General features: G+C 44.2%; 4 protein-coding genes and 1 long non-coding RNA gene across 6 annotated transcripts; 3 read left to right on the plus strand and 2 right to left on the minus strand.

Moving 5' to 3' along the window:
• Positions 1–1,401: 1,401 nt before the first annotated feature.
• LOC128306803 (calcium-binding protein P-like) lies at positions 1,402–4,540 on the minus strand. The gene is made up of 4 exons (XM_053044416.1): positions 4,377–4,540; positions 4,175–4,241; positions 3,828–4,079; positions 1,402–3,762 (listed from the first exon to the last, which is right to left on the minus strand). Exons 2-4 carry the CDS (start codon positions 4,196–4,198, stop codon positions 1,855–1,857), a joined length of 2,184 nt encoding a protein of 727 aa, XP_052900376.1. The 5' UTR covers positions 4,199–4,241; positions 4,377–4,540; the 3' UTR covers positions 1,402–1,854.
• A 659-nt stretch (positions 4,541–5,199) lies between these two features.
• LOC128306928 (NECAP-like protein CG9132) lies at positions 5,200–9,431 on the plus strand. The gene is made up of 3 exons (XM_053044602.1): positions 5,200–6,320; positions 6,551–6,753; positions 6,883–9,431. The coding sequence occupies exons 1-3, from the start codon at positions 5,832–5,834 to the stop codon at positions 6,953–6,955; spliced, it is 765 nt and encodes a 254-aa protein (XP_052900562.1). The 5' UTR covers positions 5,200–5,831; the 3' UTR covers positions 6,956–9,431.
• Positions 9,432–9,648: 217 nt separating this feature from the next.
• LOC128307269 (uncharacterized) lies at positions 9,649–11,121 on the minus strand. Its single transcript, XR_008287615.1, has 3 exons — positions 10,918–11,121; positions 10,021–10,798; positions 9,649–9,735 (listed from the first exon to the last, which is right to left on the minus strand). It is a non-coding gene; the product is annotated as an uncharacterized LOC128307269 (long non-coding RNA).
• A 442-nt stretch (positions 11,122–11,563) lies between these two features.
• LOC128307090 (uncharacterized protein C6orf136 homolog) lies at positions 11,564–13,410 on the plus strand. The gene is made up of 6 exons (XM_053044811.1): positions 11,564–11,932; positions 12,083–12,244; positions 12,320–12,480; positions 12,572–12,793; positions 12,865–12,934; positions 13,020–13,410. Exons 1-6 carry the CDS (start codon positions 11,804–11,806, stop codon positions 13,134–13,136), a joined length of 861 nt encoding a protein of 286 aa, XP_052900771.1. The 5' UTR covers positions 11,564–11,803; the 3' UTR covers positions 13,137–13,410.
• Positions 13,411–14,852: 1,442 nt separating this feature from the next.
• Positions 14,853–22,804, plus strand: LOC128307437 (stromal interaction molecule homolog). 2 transcript variants are annotated; one of them, XM_053045282.1, is made up of 9 exons: positions 14,853–15,090; positions 15,439–15,875; positions 16,462–16,927; positions 20,057–20,220; positions 20,297–20,645; positions 20,722–20,894; positions 20,974–21,541; positions 21,800–21,847; positions 21,948–22,804. In XM_053045282.1, exons 3-9 carry the CDS (start codon positions 16,468–16,470, stop codon positions 22,184–22,186), a joined length of 2,001 nt encoding a protein of 666 aa, XP_052901242.1. In that variant the 5' UTR covers positions 14,853–15,090; positions 15,439–15,875; positions 16,462–16,467; the 3' UTR covers positions 22,187–22,804. The 2 variants fall into 2 exon arrangements, with proteins under 2 accessions (XP_052901242.1, XP_052901243.1); XM_053045283.1 differs by having other exon boundaries at positions 21,800–22,072.
• Positions 22,805–23,098: the final 294 nt, after the last annotated feature.

Genomic DNA, 23,098 nt, shown 5'->3' on the forward strand with positions numbered 1-23,098 from the left:
GATTCCCATCGTTCGATTATTAGTTCCTACACTGAATAACACTTTGATGATATCCGAACAACCAAATTCGATGCGTACCTTGGTACTGTTGTACGGTTACAATACCGCAACGTAAAATTCGAGGATAGTTTAAACACAATCAAGTTCAAATCGGTTTTAACCCTATGTACATAACCTCAAGCCGGTTGATTTATTGGTTTTATGTTAAAATAATACACAACTTTTTTTTCCTAATCATCCGTTTGTTTCCTCCGGGTTTGTTTTCGGGTTATTTCGGGAAAACTGTATTTTTTGTTTCCATTTTACATATTTTTTTTTTGTCATTGAACAATATATGAGATACTGCTTCAATGCTTCTTATTGCGAACTAAAGGCAAAGCAAATATAAAGTCCATTCGATTTGGCAACCAAAATACTCATCCACAAGCTACCTTGAGACGAAACTGTTATCGTTAGTTTAGTTAGTAATGGGATTGCATTTCTGCTTTAGGATGTCATCTTCCTCGTCCCATTTTGCGTTGCAATTATGCATACAATTATAAGCACACGTACAATCAATCCGATCACCGATTAGTAATATCTGGATTGTGATTTGTTTACACTCACACTAGGATACACTAGGATAGTGTTGTCGTATTATCCCTCAAGGTCCGTGCCTAACAGCTTTATGTGTCGCTGTGTGCATGTATGTCCCTTGTGCGTATTGTTGTCCTCGATTAAAATGTTTGTATGGAGTGTTATTAATGTAGCCTTTACCGTCAAAAAACAAAATGAATTCCTAAAGCAACACATTTTGTTGTTTGTTGTTGTAAAAGATTAATAACTCCTGCTGTTAGGGATTTGTTTTTCGTGTTGTCGCGTTAGCCGGGATTGTCTAGCACTACAGCACTCATATTATTTAGAAACAATCAGCCTAAGCTCATTCGCTGCCGTTCTTATGTAGTTGTCGTATAATTTATGCACTGTTTTTTTTTTGTGCAAACGGAACCGATGCTGTTTAGATGGAAACTCTCTCCAACGTTTACTTACTAACGAGCTATATTACAATCTTCGTTCGTCTTTTATATTAAATACAGTCATTTCGCGAGTTGCACGATTCGATGAAATGTTGTACGAGAGAATTATGAAATGTTGACAGTGTGTGAAATTTTGTATGTGTATTTAAACATACAAAATTTCACAAACTGTCATCATCACGTTACGAAGCACATTGATAATTGATATTTTTACCTTCATTTCGACAGTTAGAGCAAATTTTTTTCCAAAAATTAAGTTTAAAATACAAAAAAGTCGCGTGTTTCTTGAAAAAATTGAAATTTAACAAATAAAAAAAAATCAATTCCACGTACAAAATTACACGAACTGTCATAATTTTGAGATTCGCGTAACACGAGTGCCGCGTAACTCGGGAAATGACTGTATACAATATCCGTATGCCCGAATCCACCTTAACTTCACGATTGTAATTGCAAACTGCAGACGGGTTAATGATAAGTATGAAAGGTTCCTATGCCGGGAACTAAAACTATCTAAAACTAATTGTAAAAACCTTCTTCACAAACTGCAACATAAAACGAGTTGCAAACGAGTAGGGTCGTGTCTTGCAGTATAGAATTATCTGAAAGCGAATATGGATGTAGTAAAGGGTTTTCAACGTCTGTTCAAGTGCGATTCGAAATCACGTCTTGTAACCCAGACGCAGAGCACACAGACACACTTCTATGTTACATTTTTACTTTTATACAAATGTAGTTGAATCGTTCTGATTAATCAGAAATCGTCAACACGGTTAATAACTGATAGAGAGAGATATATAGGAAGGAGAGGAAATAAAACTTCGAAGCTTTTCCTACTTTACTGAGGTGGCTGACCGTAGTATCCATAGGCACCTTGCGGTGGTGGACCCTGCGGACCGGGTGGCGGCATCTGGGTGTTCGGTGGACGCTGCGGATACTGCGGATAGCCAGTTTGGGCGGGAGGATACTGGCCCTGTGGGACGGGCAACGGTGCATACGACTGCTGGTGGTAGGGTGGATGGGGTGGGTAGACACCCGGTCCCGCTGGTCCCGGGGCACCTTGCTGCTGTTGCTGCTGCTGCTGTCCAGGAACAACGGCTCCTGCCGGTTGCTGTTGCTGTTGATAGCTTGAAACCGGTGGTTGACCGTGCTGTTGTTGCTGCTGCTGCTGCGCGTTGGGTGGCTGTGTGTTGTACGAACCGCCGGGGGGCATTGAGCCGGCACCAACCGACACACCACCCGGGTTGGCCGTCGGGTAGGAGGAGGTAGTGGTTGCCGGTATGGCGGACGACGGTACACCTGGACCGCCGGCGGTAACTGCTGTCTGTGCGGGTTGCTGCTGCTGTTGCGGACCCGGATATGCGGATGGTTGTCCCGCGACTGCACCACCAGCACCCGCCGCAACCGCCTGACCGGCCCCTCCACCAACGCTGGTCGGAATAGGTCCGGCCGTATTCGGTGGGCCGGTTCCGGGGTAACCCGTCGGGTATTGGGGTTGTTGTGGCATCGGATAGCCAGGAGACTGGGCGGGATAGCCGCCTACCTGACCTTGTGGTGGATGACCCTGCTGACCGGGACCGGCCGGTTGACCGTACGGTCCATTTGGACCGGCAGCGGAAGCGGCTCCCGCGCCGGCACCGGCCCCCGGATAACCGGGATAACCGTGCGGCGGCGGAGGTCCACCAGGTCCACCCTGGGGCGGATACTGGACCGGTGGTTGTCCAGGCGGACCGTAGCCTACGTGTGGTTGGGCATTCGGGGCACCGGGCGGTATGCCCTGCTGATACGCACCCGGTCCAGCGCCACTACCCGCAGCACCAGCTCCACCCGCACCAGGATGTTGTCCTGCGGCGGCACCCGGATACGGTGAACCCTGCACCGGTGGCACTTGACCACCGGTCGAACCGGCCGGTGGTACACCCGCATGGTGGTAGCCCTGCGGGGTGCCTGCCTGGGGCGGTCCGTAACCCTGCACCTGGTTCGGTGGACCACCGTACGGAGAATATCCGGTCTGGGCACCGTACGGTGCTTGATTTGGTGGCGGATATCCCGGATAATGTGAGTGCTGCACATTGTACGAAGCACGCTGCTGATAACCCGACGTTTGGGGTGGCAATGGCTGGCTGGCCGGTTGCTGTTGTTGTCCACCCGGACCGGGAATGCCCGGCGCACGGATCGCTCCACCCGGACCAGCATTTTGCTGGTTCACGAGACCCTGCTGCTGCTGTTGCTGGCCACCGACCACAGGTGCGTTCGATGTTGGTGGCATCGGTCCACTAGTACCAGGCGCGCGGTATCCACCTTGCTGATTACCGCCAACCGGACCACCCATCACCACGTTTTGTCCTGGTTGATTTGGAACCTGCGAGACCGCGTTCTGCCCGTGACCGGGTCCAACGTTACCCGGTACACCGGCCTGCTGGCCTGGCTGCTGCATACCACCGGCGGACGGATTCGGTGGTGCGTGTGGGTTGTGCTGCTGCCCCGTCGGCACCACACCGTTGCTCGCGTGCGGCTGACCTTGCTGCTGCTGCTGCTGCTGCGGTTGTTGACCACCCATTCCAACACCCGGTGGCGCTTGGCCGGGTTGCGGATAGCCCGGCATTCCCGGCTGAACAGGACCCTGGCCCATCATGCTGCCATCGTGTGTTGGCGGTGGAGGTTGTTGTTGTTGCTGTTGCTGTTGTTGTTGCTGCTGCTGTTGTTGTTGCTGTTGTTGCTGAATCGCATGCAGCATTTGGGGTGGCTGTTAAACATTCAGCAAATTATAGCGTTATTTGGTAACTTTGGTAATGCAATCGTAACGCTTACCGGTAGTAACGACGACACGTTCTGCTGCGGATCGGCCAGATTCGCCAAATAGACGAGGTTTCGGTGCAGTGCCACCTGGTACGACATGCTTTCGCTCGATTTGCCAGCAAACTGAAACTCCTGTATCGTCTGTATTAGGCCCGCATTTTCATCCAATATCTTCTGTATATGCATGGAGCTCGGGGGCGGTCCCTGACCACGATTTGGTGGATTACCGCCACGTCCACCACCCGGATTCGACGCTTGCTGTGACTGTTAGTTGCAAGGAATAGAAATACAGCCGGAAGTACAGTTTCGCATCAGCAATCTTCAATCAATATATTCGCGCTGGCATACGGTCAACTTACCTGCTGGGAATAGGCGAGCGACATTGTTTTTGCTGTAAATGTTTGCTTAACACGGATGCCTCAGGATCTAAGGAATATTTGATGGTAGATTGAGAGGAAACGATCACTTAAAAACTGATTTCATCACCAAACACACCGGTACAGTACACGACTTCGACGCGTCTATTCGACAATACAGCTGCGTAACGCTAGAACAGCTTACAGGGTAATGCAAATGTTCGATCTTAATTCAGGTAATGAAACGTTTCCCATCGCTTAGAACAAATTATGAACAAATTTGCTAACTTCACTGCCTTAATGTTCACTGCACGGAGATTCGGGCAAATTCCGACTGCCGCACGTAGTACTGCAACAGTAGAAAACGACGCCCGCTGTACGAGCTTCTATGTGATGTGAGGGAAATGTGATCAAATGGCCGTCCTGCCTGTTCCTGTCAAATGTTTCAGTGTGCTCGGTTTACAAGCGCTAATATAAAATTTGTTCATACAATAAATATATATTTATTATTATTATCTGTTTCGAATTCTGACTCTGGAACCATTTTAATTTTGTATAAATTTTTTTTTAAATAATATTTTTTTAAATAATATTTTTTTAAATAATAGTTTTCTTAAATAAATATGTTGGAATATTTAATTATTTTATTTAATTTTGTACTAATAATTATAGAGCAAAAATAATTAACAAAATCTTAATTCTTATGTAATTTTTTCCTTAAAAAATATTTTGAAATTTTCGTCCATATACCTTTTAAAGGGTTGGTATCAACAATAGGGGTAAACTAAAAGGCTGCAGTAAACAACTCTACGGTACCTGTGATCAGCTTGTCAAGAACAATGGGAAGCATTGTCCGCAGAGATGCTTTCATTTGCTGTCAAAAAAAACACAGCACAGTGTGTTGAGAAGCCGAATTTCTGTGAAGTTTGAAACTGACCAGTTGTGTGAATGGGGATCTTCCACCTGTCCCGCGGGTTGGGTCACCAACCCACGCCTACACACTGGAGCAAACAACAACATGTCACTATTGACAGCGTAACTGAGCAGTGGAACCCATCTTGCACTGGAGAGTGGTAAGCTGCTTACGTCATAAAAAGAATCGGATGCACACCAGATCGAAAGTGGATACGGTGGCCAACACCAGCGTGAAGGTACAAGCATCTAATCGTAAGCAAGACGAGCGAAAAACGCCTACCGTACGCGGTACGATTATTAAATTGGTTGCGAGCATTTAAAACGGCACGACGGGAAGCTATTTTTAAAAGCACATCCAACCGCAGCCGTACTCCGCAAACTAGGCCACACAGAAAGGGGGTCGCCTTTCTTTTGCTCCTGGCAAAAACACTTGCTGCTGAGATCCGTTCGCACGGAATGTGAATCGTGCCGAGCGAGGGTGAACAATAACAATCCAACAACGCGTTGCGTTCTAGTAAAGAAGGAGGACCAAAAGGACACAGGACACACGGAATAAAAAAAAACATTTGACCAACAACAATAGAGCGAAAAAGGGAAGAAGAAAAAAAAACATTATTCTGGTGCCCCGTGCTACACGTCCATATATCCTTAGCACTCCCCCAACGACCACGGTAGTAATAAGTGCGTGAAAGGCACCGAGCGATCACCACCGGAAAATACAAGCACTTAAAGGGGGCGTACTGCAATGGGCGAACCGGAGTACGAGAGTGTGGTGCTGGTAAAGCAGGAAGTTTTTGTGTACAAAATACCACCCCGGCAGAGCAACCGCAGCTACCGGGCGGCCGACTGGAACCTGCTCGACCCGATCTGGACCGGGCGGCTGCGGATGGTGGCCAAGGGACGGTCCCTGTGCGTAAAGCTGGAGGACAAGAGCAACGGCACACTGTTCGCCAACTGTCCGATCGAGAGCTATCCGGGCGTTGCGATCGAGGCGGTGTCGGACAGCTCGCGCTATTTCGTGCTGCGCATACAGGACGGTAATGGCCGGACCGCCTTTATAGGGCTCGGATTCGGCGATCGGTCCGACTCGTTCGATCTGAACGTCGCGCTCCAGGATCACTTCAAGTGGGTGAAGAACGAGGAAAAAATCGAAAAGGAAAAAGTGGAACCGAAGCAGCAGCTCGATCTTGGCTTCAAGGAGGGCGAAACTATTAAGATCAATATGAAGATTACGGTGAGTTTAGTATGCTTCTTGACAGAGATTCTTCTCTGAACCTGGTTTCGAAGTTTGTTACCATCAATCCCCTAATGTCGCATCTGAGCGGTAATATGACTCATTAGAACTAATATTATAGCAAGTACCACATTAGTTGATAAAAAAAGACAACATTTTAGTGTCGACAACGAAGACACGATCATAAAAAAAAAACAATTAATTGTCGTTTGTTATTGATCGCTTTATAGAAAAAGGACGGTTCGGAGGCATCGTCTCGACTAACTGGTAAAAAAACGGGCGCGGGTGGTTTGCTGCCGCCACCTCCAGGTGGCAACAAAATAAGTCCACCCCAGGCCGGTTCACCCTCCCATCAGCAGCTGCCGGCCAGCTCATCGGCCACGGCGGCAACAGCAGGCGGACAGACGGAATGGGGCGAATTTACTTCCGCTGGGTACGTTTCAAATGCGATAAACAACTGTAATGCATCAGTGTTCGTTCGTTTGTTGTTTTATCACACCAAACACCCTCACTCCCACACAAAGAGATACATGTTGTTTTATCATCATATGTACCATTTTAGGGTGCAAAGCACAACGGCTGACGCAGCCGCAGCAACACCGAGCAAAACGAACGCCAACTGGGTACAGTTTTAAGCCTGTCCGTTGGTGCGGTCAGCGCAAGACAAGTCCGCTTTATTTCTGGTAAGAAACGTCACCACATCATCATCCTCATCATCATCATTAAGCGTTGAAAACCTGCGGCTATAAACGAAAAACCCAAGCATACCCGAAAACGCCGCGCTATATATCTACAAGACGCGCTGCAAGCTGTACTTTAGTTTTCGTGAGGAATATGATATCGGACGTGCGTGATCCTTTACATTTAAATCAACACAAAACACACAGATTAACCACACATACAAACACACACTTGTGCGAAAACAGAGTAAACAGGGCGAAAGGCACCTATATTAAGCGGCAAAGTATCCTGAAAGGGTGGTAGAATAGTGTTATAGGTATAGTTAAAAGGAAGAAGTTGAGAGATCCGAACTAGGATCGCGAATAGACACATATTATTTGAATATAACCAACACGCATGCGTGCTGGATGTGGCCAACGCTCAAGGGGCAAAGGGATCACACCACATCCGCGTGTTATATATTCACATGCAACACACAGCAAACATGTTATACCGCATACCGCTTATATACGTATGTATGTATTAGATATGGGTTTGGCAAATGGATATCTAGCTGCATATGTATATAATACACATAATCTGTAATAACAAAGCTATATACATATATGTGCTCGTATACATATAGGAAAAATAATAGAATACTTTCCGTTGCGCAGAATAGCGTTAGGTGAAAATGTAATCACGCTGCGTTAAGAATGTCAGCAACAAAAAGCAGTCAGAAAGGATACCGAAGCATAGCTATATATACACAAACACTCCACACATATTTGGAACGGCAATTCTTTTGCTGTTCAGGAGCAGAGATAAGGGAAAGGAAACAAAACCAGTAAGTAGATTCGCATACTTATTGTTGCTATTGAGATATAAACACTTACTCCTCCTCCTTCCTCCATTCCACTACCTTGAAACCAGCCCTATCCAGAAATCCTCCATACAAGGTAGTAAAGACAAAACAAGCAGAAAGTATATGTTATATAACTATTGTAGTGAGCGTCAACAAAACTGAAAGTTGTAGAATTGGTAGATCCACAAAACAAAACAAAAAAAGGCCCACAGGTATGTCACAAAAGAAACCAGGAAAGCCTCTCAGATGCGTGAACAGATCGTGATTTTGTTGAATTGCTGATATTTGCATGCATGCATAGGTTTTAGTTTTAATTATTACACCAGTTGCTGCGTTTAACGAATCTAAGGCATTTTGTTTAACAGAGGATAAGTATGCTTTGCGCTTTGTTGTTAAAGGCAAAAACATACCGAAAGACAAAATCGATGTATTAATACTTATATGTTCAATTTAAGACCATCTTCAATCGTGCAGAATGGAATCATCACTACAGGCGAAACTCACACAGAAGATTATCTGTCTGTACATAACGCTAAAACACACACGAATCAAGCTGTGAAATCGCAGCGATTAAATATCAAAATTCAAAAACAGGCTATTTAATGTTCATCCTGTTCCTTTTTCTTTGCGATTTCGTATATTTTTTTAAAAACATATTACTGTTCGCCTGGTGTTGGCATACCTGATCTTTAAAACGGAGGATAGATTAAATGGAGGGTGCGTAAACGCGCAGGGCAAGGTGAAAATTAGGTTTTAAATGCAGCAAAAGAAAACACCTCCCCGAAGGTTTCCCACAGTGGATAAAGGTGGATTAGGGGTAAGTTAGAAAGGGGACGAAATAAAGGCAATAGGGCAAACGTAATGTAACAGACACGGGATTTAAAGATCTGCCAGAATTCGTCGGGGTAGTTTTTTTTTGTTTATGGATTTTGTTGTTCGCAATGAGTGTGCGAAGATTAATAATCAAATCATAATCCACTAATTAGCCTCCGTGCGTATGACGGTGGATGGTGTGACTTTGGCATTCCTTAGCATTTGTTTTCTTTGTGTGTTTGTCTATGCATTTTTTTTTGTTTAATTGTTTTGCATGTAGATTGTGTTTGTTTTTTTTTCCTTTGAGGGTATCCATTTAGGACCAGCGATAGGCTATTTGTTAATTTTGCAAATGTAAGCTACGAATATTTAAAAATTGAAATACGACCGCGCGAAAGTTATTAGTTTTACATGATGTTGTATTTTACCCCCTCACCCAGGACAACCCACTCCCCTCCCTCCCCTCCCCGGGTGCAAATTCTTTCGTTTGTTGCATTATGGTAGATTAATTCTAAGTAGCAAGCGTGGAACAATAGAAAAAAACTAGGAGAGAAGCGCTCTATAGGGGGAAACGTATGAGATGAGCTCCTGGGGAGGGGCTGCTGAAAGGTAAAATAAAAAATGTCGAGATGTTAAATGAAACGAATAAAACAAACGCTGTGTATAGTTGGATCACGGACAAGATAAATGCGTTAAACAAAACAGTAGCTGGAAGGTTGTTATTAACTAGTATTTGCTAGTGGAATATGTTCATTCAACTGTTTTTTTTTATGTCGGATTCTTACCGATGTTCGAACCAGTTCAAATATGGGTAAGAACAGTTTTTTGCAATACAGTGAAACGCTACTTGAAAAGATTTTCCCAAAATTTCTCAAACCCTGCCGAAATATTCTGCCGGTTCCGATTTTGTGGCAAAGCTAATTAGCAGATCTGCCTGTTTGCACTTGTTTGGATGGCAGTTGTTTGTGCCACAAATTCGGATGATTACACCAGGGTTGTGTGGCGATACCACGCGTCACGTAATTAATACTATTTGCTTCTGTTACGCTAGCTAAGCCGTCGCCGCGGTGAGGTGTGCTGGAAAATCGTGGATCGAAACAGATTGAAGATGGATTTAATTGGCAGTGTAAAGAAACTCCACTCCCTTCACAAACGTGCACACATAATGCAAAGAGTATAAAATCCTACTTTCTACCCTACGCTAGAGGAATAACTATGGACCAAACAGCTGAATAAATAAGTTGGGGCGAACGGTTCGCTACGTACGTATGACCGTTATGTAGCCGGATAGTTAGCGCTACCGAACAATATTTGCACAAAAAATTAAAATAAAAGCCGGTAAAATAAGAAAGTAAGACGTACCTGTGCGACGAACAGCGGCGAGTAAATGGTGGATATGGCGCATTTCATCTGCTATATCTAATCGTTGTTCAAGTTCTGTAATTTTCCCTGCATCTGTAACTGCCTCAAGGACCGGGCAGTTATTCATCTTTAATCTTTTCATATTTTTCTCAGCCAACGTCCATTTCGCATTTGTTTCTGGTTGCTCTTAAACGAGCATTTTATACGGTGATTTTATCTTCCAAATTCCTATATTTTCTTTGTCAGCTCTTTGGTTTCATGCTGTTCCTCTTTCAATTTAATGTCTGCCGCTGTTGATGCCAGGTTGTGACAGATTCCTGCATTGCGTTGAGATTTGTTACCTTGCATTCAGGCACTGTGCTTTGGAGTCGGCGGTGATGGTTTTTTTCATTTCGAACCGTTTGAATGATGTGCTTGTAAGCATCTCTAAGCAGTGTTGACTATGATCACGTCTAGTAAATGACGTTCTGAAAAGCTTTATTCATGCATTAACGGTTAATCATGAGTTCATATTGTACTGGTATGCTACATCCAACTCTTTGCAATTGTTTTGAAAATAATGTATCGATAACACATAACAAGTTAGCAGCTTTCCGGTATTACAATTGCCTTTGCTAGCTGCAGATCAAATTGCGGAAAGGTAACGAGCAGAAACTCCACGACTGTGGCCTACTACAAACCATGGTAGTCTTTGATTTTGCATTGGAAATTGAGGTAGCATGTAGCAGGCAGCAAGATCGTGGTAGCCATGACCGGTGTCCAGTTTAGCACATTTAACCTGCGAATTAACAGTCACGCGAAATAAAAGAACAGCAAATCAGTAACGAGATGAGTTAGAAGCCGAGCCGAAAAAGAATGGCATTGAAAACAACCAGCTTTTTGGACACGTTCACTTACCCATATCAAACACTAGCCGACGGCATCACGGTTCTTCCTGGTTGATTGATTATCTATCATTAGATGTCTCGAATGATGCAAAACACACCCTACACTGGTACGATTAATTCTCATTTCACATTATACAATGCGAAGTATAAAACGGCACAATCGGAAAAGGTGAATTTTCACACAACAGCTGAAGTTCCCGCAACTCAAAGTGACCGGTTTTGTTTGAAAGTGCGTTCACCCAGTCAGACTGCGCGCTGTTAATTTACCCATTCGAGCAGTTTGCTTTATCAAGCAGTATCATTCACTCGTTTGTGGAGGCAGTTTGATGGCGTCCCAGAACAATGTTTTTATTGTATTCATGCTTTAAACTGGATTTAAAACATTTCAAAACTTTTAATCTACCCTTGGGTCATGCTTAATGAAAGATTTTCACTTCATTCACCGTTTCATCAAGTTGAATCTCCCAGTGAGCCCGATACGAACGATACAGCCTGACGAAGCAAACTGCTCGAATGGGTAAATTACCAACGCGCAGTCTGACTGGGGCTTTTGTAAATAAACATCCGTCCACGCCGGACCTCAATCTGTCAGCGGCGAACTGTCACCTACCCTACCTCGCTCCCACGTGCACCTGTTGTCCCTATCATTCGCCGAGTTTTAATTTTTCCCGGTGTGCACTAGCGTTTGACAATGTAACAGCATTCGCAAGGGCAAAACATTGTACTGAAAATAAAATAGGTAGCATGCAGCAAAGGCGTCTCGCAGCGTGTGTTTGCTGAAAGCGTTTGTACCCCGTCGAGCTGTCTCGGAGGTGTGCCTCCTTGGTGTCCAGTGAAGGCGCACATTAAGAATACGGAAACACTCCCGAGGGTGTCGTACGCGGCCTGTCCAAATCATGGCCAACTATCTACGGAGCGTTACGCGTAAAAGTTGCTCGTTGGTTGGTGGGATATTCACACCACGGCCGTACGGTTCCGAAGTACATCGTACTGGTGTCGCCGGCGTAACTACCGTTGTTGCTAATGTAAGTTGACAAAATAATCCAAAAGAAAAGCAAACAGCTAATGCACCCGTAAAATGCATGTCTCGTATATTGCATAATATGGTATTGTTGTTCGATGTTGTTGATTTTTCCTTTCTTGCTTCCTTACTTCCAACCTCGTTGCCTATGTAGAACCGATGCAAACCACCAGCTGCTGCACTCTCACATGCATTTGCAGTCGATGCATTTAAGGCGGATAGAAACCGAAGTATATTGAGCGAAACAAATGCCACTCAATGCAGTGATCGAAGCGACATCCAATATTGCAGTGACAGTATCTCCTCCACAGCTACGGTAAGAACCAATACCAAATGTTACATCCTTTCGAACAATACATGTGAATTCCGGTTTTCCATTCACCCCGGGCAGGGCAACCAGCCGAAAGAAAATCAACCCTCCGAGGAGCAGTTGCATCGTGTCTATCACGTGCTGTCGCAAACATTACCCAAGCTATTTGTCCAACCGCTCGACTACTCCATCTACAGCCCCAACTTAATCTTCGAGAACAACATTCGCGGTACACGGACAGAGTACGGGTTTCTCAATCTCAATTTGAACTCAAACAGCTGAAACAATACGTTTTATTCGGTGTTTTTTGTATATTTTTGTCGCTATTTCCAGAGGACTGTACCATTACGTGAAGCAAATAGCTTTGTTGCGTACCGTCGGCCACCTAAAGTTTGCCTATGTTACCTTTGAAGTGCTGAAAATCACCAAACATCCCGAGGATAACACGGTGAAGGTGCGATGGCGCATCCGGGGCATTAGTGCACTCAAGGTGATGCTTCAGTTTTGGAAGTATAAGCTATGGAAGTTGAAGGAGATATTCGACGAGCAGGAAGCGTAAGTATTTCGCAAAGAACTCTCAATATCGCGTCTTTGTTAAATATAATTCTTGTCAATTTTTTTTCCAGATGGTACGATGGATTCTCGGTGTTATACGTTGGTCCTGATGGATTGGTGTCTAAGCATGTAGTCGATAAGGTATATCTAACTTTCTTCTTCTCTAGCACAAATTTGCGAATGTGTAAATGTTTTAATGTGCTGTGCTGCATTGGTTCCATTCTAGATAATGCCGGACGATGATACGGTGAAGGTCCCGCCGAAAACTATCGTTTCACCAAAGTTGGCTTTAATGGTTGGGCTTACTGCAGAAATCTATCCGGTAGTGGGCACGATGAATTGAAACAGCCGTATTTTTTTGGTCCTGGTATTAGCAAAGGTTTACTATTTTCGTTCTTTGCTTCATTGTGGTTGCTGCAAATTGTGTCGTTTATGCTGAATGTTTTTTATATTATTTTTATAGTGTTGTAAGTTATAAAATGACTGTAGTATCAAGCTTTGTTTCGGGGGAAACAAAGTAATAAAAGTGAAACAGATAGCACTGAAAAGAAGGTTTGATAACATTTTCGTCTAGTTTGCAACACAAAAGTGTTACATGAGTGTTGATATTATATTAGCGAAGGGTTTGCATTCCGATGAAAAAAAAAAGATTAATCAACTGCTTATTAAAATACTTGTGTAAGATAAACATTCAAAATATTTTCCTCGCTCATTTGCCACCACTGTCTTTTGAAAGCTCATACTGACAGTTCAAACTGTCAGAACATCCATGTGTAGGGAAAAAATGTTTTCATACACACAAAAGCTGTATCTATTTCGCTCTTCCTTGCCACAAATTGTACTCTTGAAAGAGGGCACAGCTTGCATAACCTTGAATCCACATATTTTTCTCCTCTTTTGTATGGCTCAATTTTCCTGTGCACTAACTTCACACACACATACAGGGAGGCACACATTCATCAGACCCGTTTGGGAATTTGTTTCTCGGTGGCAGGGTCGTTCGATTGTTTTGTTTTCCGTCTCGTTTTTGTGTTCAGTTTTGCGGCTGTTTTTCCTGTATGTCCGAGGCCTACCTACGTACATTTTAATAAGTTCTTCCGGTACGAAAGCATACACACACGCGGAACAAGTAAAAGAATTGCCAACGATTTAGCCAAAAAAGAGAGATAGTAGCCCGCGTGTGGTGTGGGGTGAATGGGTAAGTAAAGCGTTCCTTTTTTAGCGTTAGAAATCAACTTAACTTATTTGATTTCATGCGTCAAAAGGTGTAGAAAACGGACAATTTAATACTGCATTAGAAATAAAACGAGTGAGTTCGTTGGAGGTCAGTAGTGGTTAAAAGAATACGCACGGTTTAAGGTAGTTCCGAATGCCAAACACTGTCCTTTCTGTGAGTATGTGTGGGTCTGTATACTGTGTATTTTTATCGCGATTGTCGGCGATGATTCCGTGAGAAGGCTGCGACTGGTTTACAATATGCGAGAACATAGCGAACCCAGTGTTTATATCATTGCAAACCCATCGGGCCACTGGTGGATAGTGATGAAAACCCCTGTACCCGTGTGCTTAGTGTGCGCGCACTTCGGATAGGCACCATCGGTAAGGTGTTCCGTGTGTGTAGGCAACATTTTCGCCAAGCTTGCCGATCGGGCACACGGCTGTGTCGGATGACGCACACAGAGTAGCGCATCACAATCATCGCGCTCCGGGAAGGAACTGTCGATCGTCAAGGAAAAGCTGGAATCGTCTACCCCAAAAGTGTAGGTGAAATTGTGTTCTGTGTGGGTTGGGAGGAAGATTGTTTTACGGTATTTTGTGCCCCGTGTCGGAATCTCTATTGGACTACGCTAGCAACTCGGCAAAAACACTATCGAAACCACCTTGCGTCTGTGTATAAGTGCGCTTGTATCCGATGACAACGCAGCAGCAGCATCAGCCGCAACAACCAGTGTCGCTCCGGTTTTCCATTTCCTGCGAAGCCCGGTTCAGTGCCATTTTTGCCAACGGACTAGATGCGTGCTGCTTAGCAGGTGCATCGTCGCAAGTGGGATCACTTCTATTGTTTCTATACCGATCTGGTGAATGTGAGCATGTGTGTGCGCGGTTTGTTGAGTAGACTGACAGCGGTTTTGACAGCAGCATCAGCAACAGCAACAACATAAGCGAATATGTATTGAACAAAAAAAAACATACATTAACACGCGAAGAGGAATAGTGTGAGCAAGAGATCAAGACATACAGAAAGAGAAAGAAAAGACAAAAATCACACGATAGAAAAGAACTAGTAGGCAAAAATCGTGAGTAATCAATTCGCGCAACAATTTTTGGTGCCCATTTCGGTGCGTGTGTCTTCTTCTTTTTTGCCTGGTATGCATATAACCGTCCGCAGACAGAACACCCACGGGTTTTTGGGTGTTTTGGGCCGTAATTTTGTTGTTGTTGTGATTGTGCGTGATCCGATTCGGTGCCAACAACAGTATATAAAGATTGCTGCACAGCATAGAGGCGGAAGAATTGTTCCGGAATCAAAGTTCCTTTAAAGCCATTCCATCATTATCATCCCTTAAAGTTGGATCCCATCACATTGTAAGAATTGTTCTTTTAATTTGGTTTCTTCTTCTTTTTAATCTATCTGTCTTGCGTAGTGAATTAGCGCACACAAGCGCATAAAGGCGAAGACGATCGCAGAAGGAGAGAGGGACACTGTCGTTGTACCAAGAACGAGTCGTCATATAATAATAGTTTAAACAATATACACACGCACTCACACATCCAAAAGAACGTAGTAACGAGCACCCATTTGAGCTAGCAACTGGAAGGCTGCGAGGTTGTTTTGGGGTTGGTTGGCACTGATTCCAATCACAAAACCCTCATCCCCCACCACCGCCCATTCCATCACGATCGGCGACCTTCACGTGTTGTCTGTTCGATGCGTATTGTTGCAAACCGTGAGCTGCACTTGCACTTGTCCGTTCCCATCGCGAACGCCACCAACACCACCACCACCACCAACCAGTGATCGGTTCCCGTCTCTCATGGAGAGATTCTCTAATGCTACATCATAATTGCTGCATACCGACATGTGAGTAGAACGAATAGGCAATTAAAACGGCTGCCGGAAAAGCGAGCAATACCTCTAGAAAGGTGGCGCCGAGGATCACGGGATCGTTTGCTTTGCAAGCTAATAACAGTTTCGATGGCTAGGTGCTAGCAGTAAGACTTGTTGTACATTGTGTCAAATATTGCGATTCAAGAATAGTTTTTATCGGATAGGATGTTTATGGAACAGACGAAATAGTGTTAAATGTAGGCAACGTTTGCTTTAGATCATACAAAGAACTTCCGATCTGTGTTCCAAGTGTACCAATCACAACTCTACTAACTTCCGGTAACTATTCAACGACAGTATGTTTTACCCACCCCATACATTTCCGTGATAGTGATAAAACATTAAAATGCTCTCAGAAATTGGCTCGACGTTCGATTAGTCACACATAATAATATCGAAATTTGCGCAGACTACAACGATTTCTGCGATAGATATATATTTATCCAATGCCTTCCTTTGATTTCTCGACTTTCGATTATGCATAAAACTAGTTCTAAGAAATGTTCATTTAGACAACTAGAAATTCTAACGCGTCCATTTCGCTCTCCTCAATAACCAGCACGAGATGCGATACATAACAAGGAACTTTAACGCCTTCGCCTGCTGCTGTTCGCTGTTGCTCCTACCATTAGGGGGGCTGGCTGACGCAGAAAGAGGCGGTGCTGAAACCCCGGCGAAGGCACCCATCCACCAGCATCAGCACCAGCCACAATCAGCCTACCAGCAACCACCGAATAGCAACAACAAACTCCATCAACCAACGGTTGCATCCCACCACCATCAACCGTCTCAGCACCTTCCGGATGTACCGCCGGCCCATTACCATCAGCAGGTGCCACCGCCCGCGCCGCCACCCTCACCGCCACCGTCACCGGTCCCGGATCGGGCCCTGTCCCGTCAGCAACCGTCGTCGCTTGCCACCTCGCCACAACCGTCCGCCCAGCAATCGTCCCGACCGCTCGAAACGCGCAACTCCTATACCGTGCTGAGCCAAGCGATGTCCCAGGCAGTGCACCACGAATTCGGTATGTATCCACTGTACAGCTGGCTTGCTGTTCGTTGGAGTTTTTTTCCCTTTTCTTTGTTTCGTTTCATGGTTCAATTTCCCTGCCTTGTTCCTGTTTTGTGTTTATTTTTTCTTAATTTTTGTGGGCGCGAGAGTATCCATCGCTTGTGCGGCCTTATCCGTTCCATTTTCAGACTGTCGCAGAAAAGCATGATTGCTTCATCTTCTACCTTGTTATTCCATCTCACCTATACTCATCTGACAACCGTTTCATCCTCTTACCATCCGGCAGGAAGAACGAAACGCGCCCGAAAGGCGACACCCCTAAATAGTATAATTTTACCGTTTTACACACTTTTCAGCTTGCTCGAGTATATTGCAAAGTGACATCAATTTCATCAGAACTATGTATACTCTACGTGTGTAACAAGAAGGGAAAACAGGCGGAGGCGTATAATCTTGTTATTTCGCTATAATTTACTCGGGTTGGAAAACTTAACTTACGTTCGCCGGTATGGTTCAATCAACTTTTATTTGCTGTTTGACATTATTTATCGAACTTGTGTTGAACTTCACAAAGAGCCTTCAGATAGAACCAGGAAAAGAACGTAAAATCCCATTTCCACGTAGCACATACAGCGATCACGATTGCAACGGTGAGAGATGTTCGACGTGCCTTCTAGCTCCGAGTCCTATAAGAGGAGGCAAACAATTATGCAAATAAGATATTGATAGGTGTTGTTTTTTCCTCAAGATGTGCCGGTCACCTTTGTGGTATTTCTTTAGAAGATAAACTTTACTTCGATTTCTATTTTACGATTACCATTTTTTTACAACAAGCGTAACTGGGTTTGTAATATTGCAACCAGTACGAACGAGGAAGTATCGTTTAAATTAATCTGTTAAAGAAATGTGTTGCTTTAGCTAACTGTGCACCTGCTGTATGTAAGCATACTTTGCGTTCTGTATCCCACACTATCTGGTTGCACGTTTTCTTTTACATTGCTCGAATGTTCGAGAAAAAGCACACAAATTCACGTATTTTATTCGTTTTTTATAATTTGTATACAATTTATAATAATCGCTGTAGCGGGATAGGTTTAAAAGCAGGGTTTGAGTCATACATGAAAATGGCAACATATCTAAGATCAATTGTAATATTCACAACTTTTGCAATAACTGTCATTTTTTATTTAATTCACTCGCACAAAAACTCATGCATGCGAATGTGTGTGTTTGTATACGATTCCCACAAAGAGGTCAATGAGTGTAACCTCTCAAAATTAATCGGCTTACCCTGCTTTACGTCATTAGGTTATGTTTCCGGTACATTAGGGGAATTGATTGTACGAGCATTCCTTAATTAAGCGTCCCTCAAGACATTAAGCGTCCCTCAAGACATTAAGCGCCCCATTAGACCTACCGGGTACGATGCATCGTGACATCGAAACGGGGGCCCAATCTTGTCGGGCATTTGGTGGTGCAGAAATTGCAGAACCTATTTTAAAAGTCCGATCGAAACAATGGTTGGTGGTCCACCAACCAGGAAACAATTCATATGCAAACTGCCTTGTAAATACCTCGCTCGCGTACCCGGAGCATATTTATCTTGCACATCTTTTATCCGGTTTACGGAGGCGTCGTCGTAAAAGCGTATTTCAAGTTAGTTATATACGGCGGTTTGTTTGTTTGTTTGCGCCTGAAGCTACCGCGCTTTTCCCTGCTCGATATCTGCAACGCGGTTTGACGTGAGCGGGCGTGCTTGTGTCGGTGGTGTAAAAAAAAAAAGAACAGGGAATCAAGCGGCAGTTTTGATAGCGGCACAAGGTACGACTTTAATTAGCTAGTGTTTACCTGGTGTAAACGTCATAAAACAAAAAAAAAAAGATGCTATTATGTGAGAGATATTTAACGTGGAAGCCGGGTTGTCTTATCGGATTTGAATATGGACTAGGGCTTAGGGAAGGTAGCCACGTACAAACAAACGTTGCCCGCTGACTCTTGTCCGGACATATCAAATAACCAATGTGTACAATGTGTGCAGCCAAGGGATGAAGATCGTTTCGGTTGCGGATCGTTTCATCTTCACGCTCGATGCAAATGTGTCTAGCGTTTCCAGTTTTAGCACCTTCATATATGTTCAAATTGGCCAAGCTAAACTACAAGCGGTACCGATCATAACTAAATTTTTCATATATCTTTTAACGGAAGTATCTTTTTCCAATTTAAAATTTTGAAGCACAAACTACCATCCTTGGTGTTTATTGCTTGTTAATATGGCCACAGAAATATAACACGTTCCATCTTCTGTATTCATTAGAATTTTGCTAGTATCGGCCTTTCTTCAGAACCCCACGGAAAACCTTTCTTTCACAATCCAAGCTGGTTCGATGAACTGGCGGAAGGAAAATTGTTTGTCACCTTGTCCGTTCGCAAACAAACGGGTATGGTCATGGTCGGCGGTCGATAAGGTTAAATTAAAAACAATTGGAAATAATTGAAGGTAGCTGGCTCGCAGTAAGCCTGTACGTACTTTGTTTTTTGTTCGTTTGAATATTCGCTGTGCGGAGGGTTTGATTAGTTTATAGCTGAAATGTTCGAGACCTTTCTCAATGTCCCTATGACTAATTACGCGTGTTTGATTTATTTCTAAGTTGTGCCATATATTTGATGAACGAAAACAGTTCCACGAGCTACAGATTAGCCTTTATTACCTTTAACGATATTTGATGATCCCGGACACACATATTCTCAATTAAACTGATAAGATTCCCTCATGCGATTGTGTGTTTTTTTTTCTGTAGTGTGTGTGTGTATGTGTATTATTAACAGTCATATTTTCCTCACCGCACTTACGTGTATGTGTGCTACATTGTTTGAAGCTTATCTTTTTGAAAAATCAAATAAACAAATTTGAGGCTACCGGATTTATTTTTCACCATCCACAACATTACCCAACCGAACATACTGGGGTATTGGTTTGCCCCGTCGGGTCGTACCCACTGTTTGTCCGTTTTGTGTTCCAATTTGCGCAAAACCCCAACCCCCATGCGGCCTGTTCTGTCGATGAAGCGTATCAACAAATGAATCAAAAAGTGGAAACAAAATGACTGACTTAAGTCCTAAGATTTTTTATTTCTCATTTCAGGCACGTACGGTAGTGGGGCGATGGCAGGCGTGGAGGCCTGTACCATCGACGACATTGACTGTCTGGCGCATCACGACCAGCTCGGCATGGAGGCAATCCGATCGCTGCATCGGCAGCTCGATGATGACGATAACGGAGACATCGATCTATCCGAATCTGACGACGTAAGTATTCGTTCACCCCCCAGCTGTGTTCCTGCAGCATTTAGTTGGTAATTGCGCCCGTTTGTTGCATTTTTAGTTTTTACGAGAAGAACTGAAGTACGACTCGGGGTACGAGAAGCGACACAAGGCATTCCACTTCAACGACGACATGCACATCTCGGTGAAGGAGCTTTGGGAGGCTTGGTTACGGTCGGAGGTGCACAACTGGACGGTGGATCAAACGACCGAATGGCTGGCGCAAAGCGTCCAGCTACCACAGTACGTACATTTATTTCGTTTGCACAAAGTTACCGGGAAGGTGCTGCCCCGGCTGGCAGTCAACAACATGCACTACGTGAGCAATGTGCTCGGCATCAAGGATCCGATCCATAAGCAGAAGATCGCACTGAAGGCAATGGATGCCGTGCTGTTCGGTCCGCCACGGGGTAGGTTGCCGTTTGGTTGACTTATAAAACACCTGAAATGAACGCTTTTTTTCCCTTTGTCTCTGTTGCGCAACAGAAACTGGCACGCGGTGGAAAGACTTACTGCTCGTAACGCTGCTGCTGACCGCTATCATAGGCAGCTGGTATGCCTATCATCAGAATAAAAGCGCCAAAATACACATTCGCCGCATGGCGAAGGACGTCGAGGGTTTGCTGAAGGCGGAAGTAGCGCTAAAAGAGATGCAGAAGGTAGGCCGTATGGTTGTGCCAATCCGCCATCAACTGGGAATCTTTGTTTTTTTTAATAAAATTTGTATCTTTTTTTAAGGAACTGGAACAAGCCCGGATCGAGCAGGAAAACGTGGGCAAGGAAAAGATGGACCTCGAACGGAGGCTCCGGGAAGCGCCGACCCTGTCCTCCTCCAGCTCCGATCTGGAGCTGCAGCAGCTGAAACAAGAGATCGAGGTGCTGCGGTCGGAGCTGAACCGGGCCGAGGTGGAAATACACGACCACTGCTGGACGCCGCCGCAGGGCCTCCAGAGCTGGCTGCAGCTGACGTACGAGCTAGAAAACAAGCACCACATCCGTAAACGCATCATGGCGGAGAAGCAGCTCGAACAGGCGCGGGAAGCGTGCGAAAAGCTGCGAAAGAAACGGTCCAGCCTGGTCGGTGCGTTCGTGTCGACGCACGGCAAAAGCATTGACGATGTCGACCGAAGTATCGTGGAGGCGCGCAACGCGCTCAACGACGTGACGAACGATCTGCAGGAGCGAATGCACCGGTGGAAGCAGATCGAAACGATGCTCGGGTTTAGCATCGTTAACAATAGCGGTATTGCGCATCTGGAGAACCTGCTCTACAACCGCAACGGTGTCGCCGGCAAAACTTACCGATGTAAGCACACCTTATATGCACATTCTATTGTGCCCACTGCACATTTCAGTCTTGCTGTTTTGTTTTGTTGTTATTTTATTTCATTTTTTTTCCTTCCATTCGGATTGGTTTTAACTTCGAATAAGCGCTTTTAATTAAGGTCCTGTCTGTAACATACTTATCGTTCCTTTCTTATCCCCTTTTTTTTGGTGGGGTGGGTATCCCCATCTCTTCTTAACACCAACCATCGCGCGCCCACCCATGTGCCGACTGGCGCAGCCCGACTGTCGAGTAGCCAGGACGATCTGGACGATGATTCCGTGCAAGGTAAGCCGATCAGCTTTGACAATTTTTCTATGTTCTCGTCGGAATAACAACACCCGGCCCGGCTTCCTTCCAAAAACAAAAAAAATCAAAACAAACAAAGAAATACCATCCTTCCAACGCCAATACAACGACGCCCGTATGGTGCATTACCGGCTCTGTGTGTGTGCTGCATCCCGGATGTGTTTCGACGACGGTTTTCCGGACGTATTACTATTTTGTTTTGTCGTGTTTTCATTTTTTTTATTAAGTGTTAATTGTACCGCATTTTACAGTGGTGGTTTATTCGCCGATTCTTTGTTACGTATGTTATTGTTTTTTGTGTTTTTCTTGTTCAATTGAAATGCTATCCAAATTGCTCCCTTGTTTTATTTTTGTTTTTGGTTTTTATTACGTCCTTTACGTTTTGCATTAATGGCCCCCTTTGCAACAAAAAATATTCCTTTCCCACCAACATTTTCCATCTTCCATTACGCGTCCCGTCTTTTTTTCCCCTATTTGAAGGGCAACAAAAAAGAAAATGATTACATACGTTACAAACACACCTGTTATTATGCCATAATATATTCTGGTTTTATCTGAAGAAAGAGCAGTACGAGAAGAAGCAAAAGCAGAAACACCATTCTAATAGGAATAGCTTATTCTGAGTATTTATATCCGCGATATTTAGCTGCTTGTTAATGCTTAAGTTATATGTTAAAATTTGAAGTTAAAATGCTTAAATTGTGTTTTTCTTTCGTTTTGTTTTGGGTTTTGTATTTTTACGTTAAGAGCTGGACGGATACTGACGTTTTGCAACAGACGCTCTGTGATGTTCCAAAGGCGGCTAAGATAACCGTAGTGCGCTAATACGCAACGAACGAAACGGATTCGATATAGAAAAGCAAAGAAGCGCAAAGAATCATTATTATCATCAGTCATTAATTTATGCTCCTCACAACTGTTCCTGCCTCCTTCTTCTTGACCAATCTTCGTCCTCCTTAATCGTGTGCGATGGTACGAGGAGTTTTCTAACCTTCTGGCTATCACCATTCTATGATTTAATGTTGCTTGTTTCTCTTTACACCTGTTTTTCTTTATGTCAAGTTACTTTTTCCCGATTTTATAATGTTTTATGTATGAATAATAACTTTTTTTTTCATACTTCAATTTTCGCTCCGCTTTTATCTGATATTTGTGTGCTGTAACTTGTTCGTGTGTCATGGTACTTGTTACAACATATTCGTTTGCCGTCCATGCTTTTGGGCTACTTAA

The sequence above is a fragment of the Anopheles moucheti genome, chromosome X (genome assembly GCF_943734755.1).
Source record: "Anopheles moucheti chromosome X, idAnoMoucSN_F20_07, whole genome shotgun sequence".
In the NCBI taxonomy this organism is placed as follows: Eukaryota; Metazoa; Arthropoda; class Insecta; order Diptera; family Culicidae; genus Anopheles; species Anopheles moucheti.

Coding starts and splice junctions, on each gene's coding strand:
- LOC128307437 (XM_053045282.1), top strand. CDS start 16,468: ATGCGATACATAACAAGGAACTTTAACGCCTTCGCCTGCTGCTGTTCG. Junction 16,928..20,056: donor GGCAGTGCACCACGAATTCG/GTATGTATCCAC, acceptor TTCTCATTTCAG/GCACGTACGGTAGTGGGGCG. Junction 20,646..20,721: donor GCTGTTCGGTCCGCCACGGG/GTAGGTTGCCGT, acceptor GTTGCGCAACAG/AAACTGGCACGCGGTGGAAA.
- LOC128306803 (XM_053044416.1), bottom strand. CDS start 4,198: ATGTCGCTCGCCTATTCCCAGCAG. Junction 4,080..4,174: donor CGCTCGCCTATTCCCAGCAG/GTAAGTTGACCG, acceptor TGCAACTAACAG/TCACAGCAAGCGTCGAATCC. Junction 3,763..3,827: donor ACGTGTCGTCGTTACTACCG/GTAAGCGTTACG, acceptor AATGTTTAACAG/CCACCCCAAATGCTGCATGC.
- LOC128306928 (XM_053044602.1), top strand. CDS start 5,832: ATGGGCGAACCGGAGTACGAGAGTGTGGTGCTGGTAAAGCAGGAAGTT. Junction 6,321..6,550: donor AGATCAATATGAAGATTACG/GTGAGTTTAGTA, acceptor ATCGCTTTATAG/AAAAAGGACGGTTCGGAGGC. Junction 6,754..6,882: donor GGCGAATTTACTTCCGCTGG/GTACGTTTCAAA, acceptor GTACCATTTTAG/GGTGCAAAGCACAACGGCTG.
- LOC128307090 (XM_053044811.1), top strand. CDS start 11,804: ATGGCCAACTATCTACGGAGCGTTACGCGTAAAAGTTGCTCGTTGGTT. Junction 11,933..12,082: donor TAACTACCGTTGTTGCTAAT/GTAAGTTGACAA, acceptor TTGCCTATGTAG/AACCGATGCAAACCACCAGC. Junction 12,481..12,571: donor ATTCGCGGTACACGGACAGA/GTACGGGTTTCT, acceptor CGCTATTTCCAG/AGGACTGTACCATTACGTGA.